Source organism: Diadema setosum, chromosome 11 (genome assembly GCF_964275005.1).
Source record: "Diadema setosum chromosome 11, eeDiaSeto1, whole genome shotgun sequence".
Lineage (NCBI taxonomy): Eukaryota > Metazoa > Echinodermata > Echinoidea > Diadematoida > Diadematidae > Diadema > Diadema setosum.
In genome coordinates, this window is record NC_092695.1 from 27,949,274 (window position 1) to 27,967,273 (window position 18,000).

Here is an 18,000-nt window from a genome sequence, read left to right on the forward strand (position 1 = left end):
AATTAGGTGATCCGATCTATTGGGAAATCAATGATTTGAGTCCTGATCCCAATAGGCATGACCATACAGGTTTCATCTGTGTTGAGGGGACATTGGCCATGTGATGTTTGGAGTCTCATTTAGAAAAGGGAGTCAGACCCTCCATCTTTGGTACCGAATTCCGTATACACTAACGAAGATACAGAATGAAGTATATTTGACCTTTGACCCCACTTTGCACAGCCAAGATGGCATCTGAGCAAAAAGTGGTTATTTTGTGAAATGATCCTTGTAACATGGTCTTTACGTGTGCAAAATATGGAAAAGATAGGACATGTATTCACCAAGATACAAGATGATACATTTAGGACCTTTGACCCTAATTTACATACCCAAGATGACGTCTGATCAAGTAGTTGTTATTTTATGAAATAATGTACGTGACATGAACTAAACATGTGCAAAATATTGGGCTGATAGGTCTTGTTTTTCTTGAGTTATTGTAAAGAAAGTTGCAAAAAGAAAGGAATATCTCAATACATCGAAGATAAGCTTTAATTTCAACCAAGTTTTTGGACGTGATCCCGACACCGTATGAAAAAACGAAGGGCACACTTACGATAGCCCATAGTCTCAGCTACAACGTATCAAAATCTGGGAGAAATTCACCGAAGCATAAGTGAGCTAGTGCTCGAAAAAGATAGTCATGTCAATTTTCATTTCCAGAAAAACTGCACTCCCATAGAGATAACACGTAAACTGGTCAAATTTGACAAGATTACATTCAATCCATTTTTACGAGGTGATGCCGTCGTCCAATCAAAATGTTGTTATACATTTATGAAAGAACATTTAATAAGCTACAACATACTGAAATCTGGGTGAAAATTGGCAAAGGATAAGTGAGATACGCTCAAGTGAACTTGAAATTTAATGGCGTCATTTTGAAAATTTACTTTTTTAATTTTATTAAGAAATTTGATATCTTTTAATCATTTTTCCAGCATCGCCAACCCATGAATTGACATGTACAATTCATCAGCTTTCAGAATATGTAAAGAAAATGGGGGGTCACCGTCCATCCTGACGAGTAAAATCGGATTCAAAATTGGCGTTTTTTTGGCATTGTTAGACTGTATATCGCCATTGACGCGCGCGCGGAATTTCAACTTTGACGGGTCCGTATGACGTCATATTGAGTCGGATTGACTTGAAACTTGGTAGAAATATTCCTTGACATTTCAGTCATCCGATAAGTGTGAAAAAATGGGAAATTTCTATTGCATATGAGCTGTGCGTGCGTATATGTGCGCGCGCGTACGCGTCCGTCCAATTTTTCCAATTTTTTCAAAAAATGCTCCAAATGGTCTGAAACGTGTGCAAAAAAAATTTGAGCTCGATTTGAGCATACAAATATTTCAACGCGCGCGTATGCGCACGTATTAAGAGAAAATATGAATTTTGAGAATATGAGTAGAATGCGCATAACTTGAAATACATGTGACGTAAATTTCATTGAAAAATTCTATTCCATTAATGAGATATGATTGAGAATGTGTTTTCATATAATGACGTCATAGTGACGTCACGGTCGACTGATCACTATGATACATTAGATTTGTCGTCTTTGGGACATGATACATATATGGTATGAGTTTTAAATTGATACCCTGAAAACTTTCTGAGTAAGTAGATACACAACTTTTGTCCAGAAATAAAGAAAGAAGAAGAAGAAGAAGAACAAAGAATCCGTACAGATACAGAAGGTGATCCAAGAGGATACTCGGATCACCTAATAATGTATGTTGAATACAGTATATCAACCTACTTTTTCTCAATATTGATTTTGTTAAATACATCATGAAATTTCACAGAATCCCCAAATATTATCACCTTGTCAATTCCTAACTATAGACAGCCCAGTCGCTGTATATTATACAGCGACAGGGCTGTACCGTCATGACCCACAACACAAAGAGAGCTCAGCGATCACATTGCGATCGCTTTTGAGTTTTGATGCTTATCATCATTTTTGTCACCTCAAACTCAGTAAATGTAATCTTCATTACTGACACTACATATCTAAGTTATCGATATTGACATAAGATTTATGCAGCATGTGCGAACGGTACATCTGATAATCGGCAGTTCACATGATCTGAATGCACTTTTAAAGGTCACGCTGTCGACCGTCGGTGCTGCTACCAAAGAGCGCACGCACGCAATAGATCGCTGCACTTCTAGCCATCACGCGCACGCATAATTTGCTGAGTGGTCAATGGGCCATTTTGAATTCTGCAACGATGAAACCCGACGGTCAGGGATTGCGCCAGAAAGTGTCATTTTTTTTGTTCCATGGACTTATCGCTAGGGCTCTCTATGGACTTATGAACCTTCTGTAATACAAGCATGCACTTAACGTGAGTAACGTATACATTTTTTATAAGAAACGTATAAATTTCATAAGTTTTGTAGTTGTGTTGTGGTTCCCCACTGTGAAGGTGCATGCCTCGACTGTCAGACACTGTTGCTTTGCACAGTGTATGGTCAGGCTAGTCAATTCCCCAAAATTTGGACACGCGCCCAAAAGGCCGCTGAAAAATGAGCACACCATACCTTGTTGGCGCAAGGTTGCATTGGGGACGTTGCGGCGTACGTTCGTGTCCGAATTTTGGTGACTCTGCACTTGCATTCGTATTCAGCCCCTGTACATTTATTCACTGCATCGGCACGTATGGAGATTTTGCTTTTCTTTTGTGTTTTTGAGGATACCATCACACTCTGAGCTTGCAATAAACGAAAAATCTCGCAACAGAACAGCATAATTTTTCAATTTTTAGTGCTTATTCGGCAACCCTGATTCTTTACACGGGACTTAATTTGCGCATGCTTTGGAAAAGTTGTGGCAGTTCTGCGTTTTTTTGACGGCAAAATTTGGGATTTTAGATGGATTTTTGGAGGTGACTCAGGCACTTTCTTGTGACAAACGAGTGTGCCAGTATGTGAAACGATGTGATATGTGTGTGTTGTGACAGTAGAATTTGCTGGCTTGTGATAAGTGAGAAGTGTCCAGATTTTGGAGGCCGGCCGAAAATTGGGGCTTTTACTCTGTACGCATGGGACTTGCAGATTAGATCTATCTGACCTCACCTCACCAGCATCTCGCTGTCATATCAGACACCGAGTATTGATATGGGCCGAAATCGGCAAAAATATATACTGCAACACATATTGCATGCATCCCCTGCATTTCAGTTTCTATAGATTTAGTAAACTGGAATTTAAATTTGAATGAATATAAGTTTATTTGTCAGTGTTTGTGTGATGGTAAATTCTGCTGCAGCGTTGCATGTGAGTCTGATATTTTTCAAAGATACACATGTAATACCTATGTAGAAATTAAATGATCATGAAACCTGTTGTTATTGTTCCCTGAGGTTTCCTCATTTATGGCGTCATATTTCTTCCCATGAAAATATCTTAGATAGAACTCCAAAGTCTCAACTCATAAGTTGTTATTAATTACACCTTTTAAACAATCAACTTGTTCATGTTACTGATAAACACATGCCATGTGCATGGCTATAAACATGCTTCAGCTTCAGCTTTCTCACATCTCTGACAATGTGTGGTAATGCTTGAGTTAATACAGTTATGCTTATCTCCCAATCTCTTATTAGTCTTAAAGGGATAGTACAGTATTGGTGGAGATGAGAAATGGGCTTTTAACTTTTTGCGAGATACGAAGAAAACACTTATGAAATAGTACAGAGCATACCATTTTAGAGGAATTCAAAGTTTATTCGATGAAAATCGGGTTTGGAATTACTGAAACATCCAAAAACAAAGTAAAACAAAGCGATCGTAATAAAGTGTGGGTCCCACACTTATTAGAATCGCTCTGTTTTGGATATCTCAGCCATTTCAAAACCAATTTTCATCAAATAAACGTTGAATTCCTCATGGAGTTACATCGGCACTCTTTCACATTTCATAAGAGGTTTCTCATTATTTCACCAAAAAATGTTAGAAACCTGAAATTAGGTCTCAACCAAAACTGTGCAATCCCTTTAACAACAAATTAAATGAACACCTCATGGAATTGGTTGTTGTTTTTTTTCCTTCAAATCATCTATATTGTCAATATCGTGTCTTTGGTGTTCCAATAGACACCGTCAGCAGTGCCTGTGTGTAGACGCTCCAGTGTTTGCACCGCTGCCCTGACACATTGGCACAATGGATTCAGAGGATGATGGAGAAACACAGCAGGAGTTCTCTCTCACTGGTTTCATGTTTGGCAATATCAACGAGACGGGACAGCTCGAAGATGATATCCTAGATGAGGTGATGTTTAATGTTCTTCTATGACCCATAGATATTTACGATACTTGCAAGTGAATCTGCATATATTCCCAGTCAGTCACTAGTTTCGTCAAATATCAAAAGTTAACGAATCAGCTGAATTGACATCATTTGATGTTAGCCCAGCCAATTGTATGAAAAGCTGAGTTAACTTCAGTGAAATGTATGAGCTTGCACACTGGACAGACACAAGAGTTATTATACCCCCACCCACACATAGTGTGTATGGGGGTATATAGGAATCACTCTGAGGTCGGGTGGCCGGTCTGTCGGGTGGCCGGTCGGTCATTTTTTCAAATGTCTAAATACAGCATATGTACATACATGTATTTTTTTTCTCAAGTGGAGTATTGCACATCTACTCATATATTAGTGCTAAAGTTTGGTTAAGAAACAAGGCAGCCAAAAGAAGAATGTCGAAGCATGGGAGTAACAGAGTTTCAAGCATCGCATGATCCTTATTTAAAGATGCGCCTTGCAGGAGTTTTATTTTTATCAGTAAGTGAAGCAGCAGCAAAGTTCTCATTACTTCTCACTTTGTATGCAAGGTCTAGTAGCACACCATGCTTTGTGATGGCACATTTCACAACACTATGGTCTGCATACAAGCACCATAAAAAACAAAACAAAAACAACCTACATCAAATCCATTCAGGTTGATAATGAGTGCATTGTGTAATATTTTCATATACCAACATTCCAGGTTGCGGAATAGGTAATACAATTGGGTGATACTTTATTTAAAATAGCAATCCTATTCAAATGGGGTCCTATAGAAAAGTGGAATCTGGGATTTTTCTTTTTCTACGTAAGTAGATCTTTTAGTGTACTTTAATTACTATTTTAGTGTTTTTGTGAAATTCTGTACATGTATACACTGTATAAAAGCAATCCAGGATTTATACATTGGATGATTCATAAAACTAATAATATGGTACAGAATATTACTAGCAGGCCTACAGAAATTGCAAAGGCAGTTTAATTTTCCAAAGCACCATCCTATTATTTTTTTTTTTTAAACATTACATAATCAGTGAACACTATAATCAGTTGTGATATTTCATCTGGTTTGAAACTTCCATTGATCAGGAGGCAAAATGTCATCTATCTGGCCTAGGAGCTCTGAGTGGCCTGGACTCCTTGGTCCAAGAAATGGCTCGAGAGGGAGAAGAAGATGAGGATGGCGAAGAGGAGTCGGCCTCCGATTCAGATTCTCTTAGTAAGGGTAAATGTAATGCTTTGTCTGCCAGTTGTTTGTTGTGGATCCAGCGATGGCAGTGGATTGCGGTAACGTCACATGATATACTTGGCACATTTATGTAAGGTACTTTATGACAACAGATAAAAAACTTGGTGATATAATGCTTTTGATCCTTCATACAATTAAAGGTTTAGCAAGCCCCATCACTTAAAGGGATGGTACAGTATTGGTGGAGATGAGAAAACAGAACATACTATTCTAAGAGGAATTCAAAGTTCATTTGATGAAAATCAGTTTTGAAATGGGTGAAACATCCAAAAACAAAGTAAAACAAAGTGATCATAATAAAAGGTGGGTCCCGCCTTTTATTAGAATCGCTCTGTTTTGGATATCTCGGCCATTTCAAAACCAATTTTCATCCAAAAAAAAAAAGTTGAATTCTTCATGGAATTACATGCCATTTCATATTTCATAAGAGATTTCTCATTATCTCACCAAAAATGTTAGAAACCTGAAGTTAGGCCTCAACCAAAACTGTACAATCCCTTTAGAAGATGCAAGAGTTGTGTGTGTTTTTATGCACTCTGTGAATGAATGTTTTCTTAGAGCAACTTATGTAAGCCATCATTTTCTAGACAATAGTGATGGTGTCTAATATTAGATCATTAATTTCATGTTTTGTTATGGCCACTCTGGGTCCAGCAACAGATGCCAGCCTGTTGATGAACAGTTGGCCCACTAATGAGCTGACAATTTGTATGGTACTTACAAGCTGCATTGAGAGTCAGGAAGTGTTTCTCTATTTATTACTGATATCAGTATTTTTACTGTTTGTTTGTTTTTTACTTTTCTTACTGTTTACTGTTTTTACTGTTCTTAATGAATGTTTTGTGCTTGCACTGCATGGTACGATATGTACTGTACAAGTAGATTTTCTTAACCAATGTACAGTTTACACACATGTGCCACTGCAGTTTATGTCTAAGCCCAATTAGTAACATAAGTCCTCTCTTTTTGAAATCATATTGACTTTTAAGGTTGTGAAGAAAATTTGTTTGATGTAGTCAGTGTTCAATAACAAAGTTGGTTGTGTGCAATGGAGTTATGGCATGGGCAACTTGGTCTCTTTAGCAAGGGATGTTATAGTTTTCCAACAAAGTACTGTTTAAGTGTATGTCCAGACTTTTGAACACTCATAAAGTCCCAATTTTCTTATTCTTCTAAAGTTCATGGATTTCTGCATTTATATTCATAACAGCTATCTCCTTGGGATAAATCCCTTTCACTTGATGGCCCTGCATCTATACTTTAATCAGGTCTGGATATGATATTACAATATTACTGAATTACTGAATTGCATGTATGTAGCTTTGCAGCATGCTCAGAATTGTTACATTGACACCATATCCATCTCCAAACAGGTGATGATGAGGGGAGAGTGGAGGCAGTGGACTACTCTGACATCACAGAGGTTGCTGAGGAGGAGCAGGTCTACAAGGAAGCCATGGCAAGCATGGCACCCAGACAGAAAGGTATCCACATCCCTCGAATGTGAGATGTGATGTCGGCTTCACACTGGCTGTATGTTACATTTCTCAATAAAATTACTTTTTTTTTTTACAGCATTATTCTGACATCTGTTTTAGGATGTTTTTTCTGTGTTATGTCAAACTTGTACCTAGATGTCATGGTGGAGTGCCCCTGATGATTACATTTGCTCACCACTTAGGCATATTGTGCTGTACAAATATCTGAATTTGATGAAAGTTTGTCCAGCACCACTTTAGTATGTAACACAAAGTTACACAAAGTTGTCCAGCATCACTTTTTAGTATGTTGTGCTATACAAAGTTCTGAATATGAATGAACGTTTGTCCAATAACTGCTTGCAGCCAATGACGATGATGACGACTATGATGACTATGACGATGAGGAAGACTCCACGAGTGACGTCAAGACCAAGGACGACTCCATACTGATGCCACCCCCGCCCCTTCCTCCCCCCGTGTCAAGACAAACTCATGCCCCTCCAGCCACGGAGACAGACGGTGGTGGCAGAGACGCCGGTTCCAGTGATGCTAAAGGGCAGGTCGCCGGGGGCGATGCGGAAGGAGCAGACAAGAAGGAGGAGGACAAGGAAGGCGAGGATGCCTCGGCTAAGAAGCAACCCCATCATGATGCCGGTGCAGATGGCAAGACTGCCAGAGAGGGATCTCAAATCAATGCTCCTCTTAAGCACCTAAGAACCACAGCTGATGAGAGGCTGAGAAGCAAAGACGTCACAGAACTTTTCCCAGAGTTTAGGCCAGGCCAGGTGAGAACGCTAACCACTGTCTGTCATGCAGATATCAAATTTCAATTTGTCACAGTCTTGAAATTATTGAGTACATAGAAAACAATCATTACTTCCAAGGAAGTTTTAGTATATGTCAAATGATATCATGTTCTTCAATAGGGTGAAATTTTAGAGGATATTGTGGCTAAATGGTTTTCTTGATTCATGATTCAATACTTTCAGAGTATGCAGGTACATCCAGTAGAATGAATGGCATCAAATTATAAGTAGTTTGTTTTGCTTTATGCATCTTTTTTTTTTCTTCCATGGACTTATGACATGTAAGTGTACAAACCTTGCCATTCTAGTGCAGTTATGATGTTTGTACACTGTTTTTTGGAATGCCTCATGTATTACACAAATGCTTATCATAAAAAAAATTTTCAGCACATGCAGATAGATATCTTTCATCAGTCATTAGAAGAGTGTGTTCATGAAACTTTGCGTGTATACTTTCATTGCATCGTATCCTTCCCTTCCTCTCCAGGTCCTGAGATTCTACCGCCTCTTTGGCCTGCCACAGCAGAACCTGCTCCCCCAGCTGTGGCGAGGCATGAAGAAGAAGAAGAAGAAGAGGCATCCTTCCGGTTCGGAGGCGGCCGTTCAGTCCCCTCCTCCCAGCCCCACGCGGAAGACGGTAGATGGGTGGGATTACATCTATGCCCCGCCCCCTCCTCCCGAGGACTGTATGCCGGATGATGCTGTAAGCTTCCTCCCTACACACATCCCACTCACGAAAGTGTTTGCTATTGTTAAGCAGATTGTGCTTACTTGATTATTGAGTACCATATGTTTGTATTTTTGCATACTGATATTTTCACAAATGAGGAGGCCATGGACATTTTTGCGAGATGTTGTTTTCGCGAATTGACACAGAAGCCTTCATAAGTGCACTGTTACCTTAGCACATGGTGACATTTTTGTGTGTTGTTAAATTTGCAGTCCAACTGTGTTTTGTGAAATTTGCGAAAATTAAACCCACGCGAAAATAACGCTTATACAGTATTCAATATGGAAAATTGATGGGAGAGATGTGAATTATTATTTATTTTTTCTTTCCTTTTTCACCAGACACATTTCCTTGGTGTCAAGTTTAATTTTGAAGTGGTAATATTCCATGGGAAAAAAAAAAAAGCAGTGCAGCAATGTTTTGTTCCATTTTTTTCTTTTTTTCCAGCAAGCTTGCCAGGAAGACAAAATGCTTATTCCATATGTTGAAGGTATTGTCGGAGTGGCACATGCTAGGAATTTGAAGGCAAGACCTCGTAACAATAGTTTACAGTTGCATCTCTACAGTGACTCTGTCATAAATCTCTTTCATCATCCATTTCATGCAGGAGTTGATAATGGCAGCGATGGAGGCAGAAGGCCAGAACGCCAATGCGGACAAGGACAAGAACAAAGATGCCCTTCCGGAGATTGCCGAGTGGAGATACGGGCCGGCCCAGTACTGGTATGACATGCTGGACGTCCCTGATAATGGGGAAGGCTTCGACTACGGCTTCAAGCTCAAATCGGTGAGGGAGAGATTGATTCTAGTCTTGTCTTAGAAATGTAGTTGAAGATCATAACACCCACTTGATATATTAATTCATCTTAGTGTGTACTATTCCAAATAATTATGTAGTGTGTTCATGTGTTGATTATTCTTTGTTAATGTTAATGTATATTTGTATGTTTATGTATTGACTATTTTCAAGTCTTGGTGGAAAAAACAACTGATATAAAGGGGAAATCTTTGAATTCAATTTGATTTTTTTGTGATGTTTTGTCATTGTCATGAAATATTGTCATGAATTCAACAAAAAATAATAAACCTCACAATTAATGAAAAGAACACAACTAATTCTTGAAGTTCATTCAAAAGGTGCTTATTTTGATCCACTTCTTATTCTGTTCAGCTTTACAAAAACATTTTGCTGGGATATGCTGTATCAGTAATTCACATTTAGTAACTTATAATGATCCGCAAGCGTATGTTGTTGATAGAAAATGAGTATTATGTCAAGTCATGATTACTGCCTGTGTGAGCAAGAAAAGCTTTGCTTGCAGATTAGTACTGTAGGGTGAGGGTGTGTCAGAGAGAGACCAGTTATGATGCTAAAGTTGTTACTTTGTTCAGGGTAGATAACGGATTAGCCTTATAAAAAGCGGGAGGGGGAAAAATAGTGGTTCTCCTGTAACAGTTGGTCATCTGTAAGGAAAATACGAGCAAACAAACGTGATCACTGGCATTGGGTACTTCATTGGGCTTCCATGTTTGCACCAGGCCAAGGAATCTCCAGAGAGGGAGAAGAAGGAATTGGAAGGTAGCCCTACCGTGACTGAGGACCCCCTGGCCAACATGCCCCCCTTGCCCCCAGCCTCTGACGACTGCTTCGACATGGTGACCCAGCTGGCCTGGGAGAATGACGTCATCTGGGACGCAGAGGAGGTCAAAGACAAGGTCCTGAGCTCAACTTCGGCCAACAATGCCGGCTGGGTGCCCACCCTAGCCAACCGGACAGCTCTGGCTTATTACCAACAGCAGGGTAAGGATTCCCCTTCTCTCTTTCTGTTTAAACGTCCAGTTGTACCTATCTTCTACTTCTTTTTTCTGTCTTTTGAAGGTTTCATGTTTTTACATAGCATGATTATTATGTTAGAGATGTCTTAAAGGAAAGATACTGACTGATTGGAAGTAATTGAATGATATGAAAGCATTCAAAATATTGTCTTATAAAGTATTGGCATCTTGTGAGGAAACTTCTTCCTGCTTGACACACCTTTAACCTCCAGTAAGCTCTCACCTCTTCAAATTTCAAAATGTATTGTGGCTATCAACAAGAATCGCTTCTTGGTTTTTTTTTCTGTTCATGATTTTATGTTTAAGATATTCTTTCACAGACTTGTAGTTCTAACCAGCTCTGACCAGTGTGGACCAGTTCTGACTACAGTAGTTCTGACCAGCCCTCACCTCTTAGAATTTCAAATGGCAGCATGGCTGTCAACAAGAATATCTTTCTTTTTTTCTTCATTTTATAATATTATGTTTAAGATGTCCATTGACAGACTTGTAGTTTTGACTGTTTGATGACCTTTTTCTGGCTGTACAGGTCAGAGAGAAGTGGATTACCTTGGCCCAAACTACAACGAGAGGACGGCCGTGAAGGTGGTAGGACCGATGCTGAGTGACCTGACCAATGGCAAGCTGGCCAAGATTCCATCCACACCTCCCAAACAGTCCCAGAATGCAGGTTGGTCCTTTTTGTGTCACCGATCTTATTCATCATTTATTCTCCATTTACACCAAAATCAGCTGAATTGAATCATTGCAGTTCAGGAAAAGACAATGATGTGTAGGTAATATCGGTTACGTAGGAAGATGCAGTGTGTGTGGCTTCACTGATGGGATTTTCTCTGTTTTGTCTTTTTATGTCTTGTAGTCGCATGCACCCACATCCAGAGCTTGACATTATGAGTTACGTGTAACAGTATCTAGCAGCTATGAACAGACAATTCTGGTCACAATCAGGAACATGTAAGAAGCAAGAGTCGAATTGATTACACGCTTCCAATATTCACTACACTTTATAAGACGTGGTTATTCATATGTTTTTGACAAGGAATATGGGATAATTTGGAAATTATTCAAAACCTTACATGTGGAAGAAAAAAAAAAGTGATATATTTTCATCAGAATTGATCTTCTGATATCAAATTGAATGTTTATCCTGCCCTTAGCCCCACCCCAAGAGAAAAGTGAAAGCACCTGGTTCTCCATCTTTCCCGCTGACAATGAGGAGCTGGTGTACAAGCGCTGGGAAGATGACATCATTTGGGACCACGAGGCCATGGACAAGATACCGGCCCCGCCCGTACTCCGCCTGGACCCCAACGACGAGAACATCATCCTCCGCATCCCGGAGGACATGGATCCCGACAAGATGGCCGCCAGTGGCAAGGAGAAGAAAGAGCCCCGCAAGTCCAAGATTGTCATGGAGAAGAGTGGGATGACCAGAACGGAGCCAGATGATGTATGTAGCATCTTTTCTCTCTATACATCCATCTTCTTCAGGTCTCATGCGAGTAGTCAATCAAAGTTTTTATAGCCATCCTAACGAGATGAAATCAGTTTGCAAAGAATCGGAGGAACAAACACTGACACTGCCATTTGATGATCCCATTTGGTAAAACAGAGTAGAAAAATGCCCACAACCATTCAAAAGGGTTTCACTGTATGATGAAAAACAAAAATATGGAAAGCATCCTAGAAAGTGCATGTGCACAAAAGGCAGTGTCTACAAGAATAAACCCACTGGAGTTGATTTAACTTTGTGATGGTGTATATTGTCCCTAGATCCAGCATTAGAATACTGGAGCTTAGTCCCGGAGATGTTAAAATGTCATAAAAGAGTCCTTTCTGGCCTGCACTCATTTTCAGTCTGCATTTGCATTTTGTCAATGATTATGCTGTTAATTCTGAAAGTAAATTGAATATGTGAATTCATCTCTTGCTAAGTTTATAAAGAAATGAGTGATTTCATTTCATAGACACACGTGCTTACAGCAAGGCAGTTCTCTTGCCAAAAAAAAAAAGGAAAAAAAGGAATAATTGTCTTTAGGATGTATGCAGAGGCAATAAAGAGTATTTTACCATCATTATTTTACTTTTAAGCACCTAGTCATTATACACCAGCGTAATGGTAAAAATCCCATTTGCTGTGATTTCTTTAGGATTTCCAAGATCAGCAAGAGAACAAGAATCCTTTCAACATCTCAAACGACGAGCACTACTACCCAAAGAATATGGGAGAAGGCAAGCTGAGACCCAACAGATCATCTGACCTGCAGGTAGGTGTGATTCACACAACTGGCAATAAGTACTCTGAACAGTAGCTGTTACTCTGTCCTCTATTTTTTACCTGAAACTGTTAGACATTTGCCCTGAAATTGACAAAATAGGAAATTTGGTTGAGAAGTTAAGATCTTAACAATGGGAAACAGGTTTTGTTCTGGTCACTTTTAGATTTTTTTGAATAGATTGTCCATGTATATTGTTTATCTTGTGTGTGTGAGTTTTAGTCTAGACAATTTGTCCTTTAGTTACAGGTGATTCCAGTTACAACAAAGTCTTTGGGACTTCATTCATTATATCGGAATTTCATTGAAGCCAAACAAAAAAGTATACAAAGATATATAGATGATAATATAGGGACCTGAATTTCTACTTCGTTGTAAAAAAAAAAGAAAGAGTTTTGTTATAATTGTGTTCTTTATACCAGGAGTACACTGTATTACAATTTGTATAAAGTAATAGAAGGATAGGAATGATGAAAAGCAAAAGTTTGTGTGATGATTTCAAAATGAATAAAGCGTAAATATAAGTGCAAAGATTTACATTAGCATGGCAAACATCGCCCATGTGACAATCTTCATATTTAGCGAATAGAGCATATTTTGTATACATGCCAAAGTTTGACTATATGGCCAACTGACATGACAATTTACTCATCTTCTCTTATTTTATTTTTTTTCATGTTTCTGTATAGCACTCTACTCCAGCATCTGAGCTCCGCCAGCCCTACTTCCCCACCCACATGGGACCCAACAAACTGAGGGCGTGGCATCGCCCCGTTATGAGGAAGTACAACTTTGGTCTGCTCTCATCCCCCGGCCCCCACGGTGTCTTCCCGCTCGTCAGAAACATCAAACTCAAAGCCAGGGTAATGAGGGCTATGATGGTCACTCCATGATTATTATTCTAATGATTTTTTTATAAGAGTGCACTGCAAGAAGGGAACACCTGTAATTTTTTTTACAACAGAGCACTTTGGTAAAATGGTCTTATATATTGATTTCATGCATATTAACAAGAAATTGAAAAGTACTGATACAAATAATATTTAGATCATGACATGTTATTACTTAATTGTAAGATGAATTGTAAGAATCTAAGTATTGAATTCCTTTCAGTCATCTTTTTTATTAACAAATCTGAAGACTGAAAATAAAAGAAACACATCAACAACATCTGTTTTCCTACTGTGCTCAGTAAATGTATTGAAATGCATCATCTAACATGCATTGAATTGTATGCCCAAATATGTCCTTGAAGAAAAAAAAAGGTTATGTCTGCACACACTGAGATGAACGGGACAGTAAACAACCCTGTTTGAAATATCTTGTGATCCATTTCGTTCATTCTGATTGGTCAATTGTTTGTGTGTTTGATAAAATAGCAAAGAGAGATGGAGAGGCAAGCATCAGGTGGAGGCGAGATGTTCTTCATGAGGACCCCGGAGGATCTCTCGGGCATGGATGGCCATCTCATCCTAACTGAGTACTGTGAGGAGTATCCCCCACACATGATGCAGGTCGGCATGGCAACCCGCATCACCAACTACTACAAGAGGGTGAGTAACAGATCAAAGATACACTCTCTTACCATACTGGTATTAATACATGAAAATGTGCTCTCTTGTATGCTGCTGTTAATAGCGGTTGTTTCTGATCTTAATACAAATGCTGCATCTTAATTTTCTTTGTTTTGACAGAAACCCAGCTCAGATGCCAAGCCGCCTCGCTATGATTACGGCGAAACTGTCAACGTCCACAGCTCTCCTTTCTTGGGGTCACTGAGGCCCGGTCAATCGCTGCAGGCTTTTGAGAACAATCTCTTCAGGGCACCGATTTACAAGCACCAGATGCCGTCCACCGACTTCTTGCTCATCAGGACCAGGAAAAGGTAAGCCAGGGGGTCAGTCCTCATTTGTGTTTATCATACCATGATGCATCAACATGTTTGAATGGTGTGGAGCTTTCAGCACAGTGTGACGTGCTACAAGCATCTTCTGGCCATCTTTCCAGCACTTGTCATCACAATTTCAGTTTGTTCTTCCAGCAATCTCTATATGCTTATTATGTCTTCTTTGAGGTTAGTGTCATTTGAAATTCTATCAAGAAGCATACAATGAAATTCAGTCAGACTTGGTCCAATGGTAGGACCATTCATTGCCATATTTTAGTTGAACTGATGAGGATCAAGGACTGCATGTTTAAAGATCAACTTCTTCTATTCTTTATTTGCCACAATTTGAGAACTATTTAAAGAAATATATTATTGTGTTAATATTAGATAGAAGGGGGAAAGATAATCACAAAGATACAGTTGTAAAAAGGGGCATTATCCTGTACAGGTCAAATGTCAGTTAGTCTATTCTTACCTTTTGTGTATGTGTCATTTCTTATTTACTCAAATGGCTTGTAAGAATATTAAATACTTACCTTCTTGTAGTCATGTGAAATGAATTGTGACACGGAGTTGTTTATATCTCTGTCAAGAATATGAAGACATTCCAGTTACAGGTAAGTTGTAACTGTTTGTGACAAAAATAAATGAACTTCTGTCCTGACATTCCAGTTGTCTGCATTCTCATTGACTTACTTGTGTAATGTGATGTTGCTCTCATTAATTTTCCTCAGGTATTTCATCCGTTCCCTGGATCACATATTCACCGTCGGCCAGGAATATCCGCTGATGGAGGTGCCGGGACCGAACTCCAAAAAGTCCAATAACCACATCAGGGATTTCCTACAGGTAAGGCTCAGCACTCTAGTGGTAGGTTTCAGACCGAGCAAATCTCACGTATTAGGCATGAGACCTGTGTCTCAAGGGCCTTTCTTGTGCTCACACACTTGACAAGTCTTTTCTCAGTCCTCACATAAAAAAAGAAAAACCATCATGAATTTTAATATATTTGATGTTAAATCATATGTAGCTGCAGCATGTGGCAAAAAGTTCACAATGAGAGATTTGATTACTTTCACTATACTGTCTGTAATAGCAATATTGTATAGGTGATGCAATCTTTTTGATATTTTTTTAGGGGGGGTTTTGTTACCCAGGGGTAAATGCTGTAACCTATGCTGACTTGCATTAGGATTTATATATCATTTCTTGCCATTTTCTGCAGGTGTTCATCTACAGGCTGTTTCTGAAGAGCCCCGACCGCCCCCGCAGGATCAAAATGGAGGACATAAAGAAGGCGTTCCCCACTCACTCCGAGAGCAGCATTCGCAAGCGACTCAAGCTGTGCGCTGACTTCAAGAGGACAGGTCAGACTCGCCTCTGAATTCTAGAATGCAGGGGTGACAACACAAAACCAGGGCCACTAGAAATAGCCGGCGAATCTGTAGGGATGGACCTTCTTTGGTTTGTCTTCAGTGGAATTGTGACACGATGTTTCTTTCAGAGAAAACTTGAATGAGAGTCCTTGTTCTTATAAAACAAATGTTGAGCAATACATACTAGTAAGTGGCATGACAGTGTGATCACATGACTCGGATAGCCTACTTTACTTTGAATTCCTCTTGGGCTAAAAATTGCAGATGGTGATTCAAATAGTCAAGACTTCGGTATTTTGTATCGGACCTTTCTTAAACTCTAATAAAGATTATGTGTTACTTGCAAGCCTCTAGTAAATGTAGACTTTTTAATTTCCTTCAAGACGTTTACGCACAGAACAGTCTACCATCCCAGTGAAGTGTCATCCATATACCGCTTTATGGGATCACTGCATCAAGTGTCGGGTGCTGCTCCATTGGATTCATAGCATGTGTGTAGGAGATGAGGTGATGAACCCAGCACCTGAGGGGCAGAGCTCACTATTCTGTGGTGTCCTCTTATTCTCCTCCCTCCATTCCTCCCTCTAGGACTTGACTCCAACTGGTGGGTGATGAAGCCCGACTTCCGGCTTCCGTCGGAGGAGGAGATCAGAGCCATGGTCTCCCCGGAGCAGTGCTGCGCCTACTACAGCATGCTGAGCGCTGAGCAGCGGCTCAAGGATGCCGGCTACGGGGAGAAGTCCTTCTTCGCCCCAGAAATTGATGACGATGAAGACAATCAGAAGATCGATGACGAGGTATTGCCCCCCTCCCCTTCAAATAATTGACTTACAATGAAGGGAAAGAGTTTTCACTATTAATGTTGTTAAAAAAAAGGACTGAGAAGTTTGTATGAAATCTGTCTCCAGTCAGTAGTAATGGTCCTTGATGTGTGACATGATTTCGTAATTGTTTTGTTTGTGCTGTAAATCCATGTCTTTTCTTGTTCTGGGGGATTGGGGTAGTGTAAGGGATTTTTGTTGTTGTTGTTTCGGTTGGTTACAAGTTAATTTGATACTCTGAAATTACTTTGAAATGATATGCAGCAATCTGGTGAAGCTTGTTTGAAGCTTTGCAGTCCGACCTTACCACAATGATTACTAAGTGTCCTTGGTCTCGTGATGTCAGTGGACATGAAACCTGCTTGTCTGTTATCGTAGGTCAAGACAGCCCCGTGGAATACGACCCGTGCATTCATCGCAGCGATGAAAGGCAAGTGTCTGCTTGCAGTAACGGGCGTCGCCGACCCTACTGGCTGCGGGGAGGGGTTCTCGTACATCAAGGTCCCCAACAAGCCCACTCAGCAAAAGGTAAGGGCAAAACATGCCACATCTGGAACATAATGTTTTTTGTTGTTTTGATTTTCTCATTGACATTTACATATATTATGCGAGACCCTTAGTTTTCAGAGTTGTTCAACCTTTATATAGTTGTACATGTACTGAAAGTCAGTTTCGTGACAGAGTAAAGTGGTAGTCAGTGTGCTATGTACCAAGACGGCTACAAACAAACTTGGGATTGATCACAGAGTGTTAATGTTCTCAGGAATCATATAAATTAAATACAGATTTGTGAAAAAAAACAACTTTCAGACTTAGAGACTTTGACTTCAAGACTTACAACAACAACAAAAAAAAGATTTGTGCCACAGTGAGAATATTTCCATACACATAGAAGATTTGCTACAGTGTTGATATTTTGAGAGTCATTATTAACCGTTTCCTTTTTAGGATTTTGGTTGTAAACAGTTCATATCCAAATGATTGAAATATTTTGGAGTGGTCAGTTGAAATAAGTCTTAGGTAGAAACTCAAATCTGCCTTTATCTCAGTAATTCTGTTTACAATGCAGTAAGGTTGATGCAGTCATCAGCTATAGTGATATTGATGCATAGTTCATGAAATATGTTTATACAAGTGTAGCTTGGCATAAGGCAACATGTAGTAAACATGAATAGACAACTTCATTTGGGGTAATA

At 39.5% G+C, this 18,000-nt stretch overlaps 1 protein-coding gene across 1 annotated transcript in view; it reads left to right on the top strand.

Annotated features, from left to right (window-relative positions):
• The first annotated feature begins 4,215 nt into the window (after positions 1-4,215).
• The window catches only part of LOC140235388 (transcription initiation factor TFIID subunit 1-like), a 33,786-nt gene continuing 20,001 nt past the window's right edge, over positions 4,216-18,000 (top strand). The window contains exons 1-17 of the mRNA XM_072315417.1: positions 4,216-4,323; positions 5,431-5,566; positions 6,964-7,074; positions 7,435-7,856; positions 8,365-8,580; positions 9,215-9,394; positions 10,147-10,408; positions 10,973-11,113; positions 11,601-11,893; positions 12,594-12,710; positions 13,409-13,582; positions 14,099-14,272; positions 14,414-14,604; positions 15,342-15,456; positions 15,833-15,974; positions 16,572-16,780; positions 17,183-17,332. Coding sequence (XP_072171518.1) covers positions 4,216-4,323; positions 5,431-5,566; positions 6,964-7,074; positions 7,435-7,856; positions 8,365-8,580; positions 9,215-9,394; positions 10,147-10,408; positions 10,973-11,113; positions 11,601-11,893; positions 12,594-12,710; positions 13,409-13,582; positions 14,099-14,272; positions 14,414-14,604; positions 15,342-15,456; positions 15,833-15,974; positions 16,572-16,780; positions 17,183-17,332 — 3,141 coding nt within the window. The remainder of the gene's footprint in view (positions 4,324-5,430; positions 5,567-6,963; positions 7,075-7,434; positions 7,857-8,364; positions 8,581-9,214; positions 9,395-10,146; positions 10,409-10,972; positions 11,114-11,600; positions 11,894-12,593; positions 12,711-13,408; positions 13,583-14,098; positions 14,273-14,413; positions 14,605-15,341; positions 15,457-15,832; positions 15,975-16,571; positions 16,781-17,182; positions 17,333-18,000) is intronic.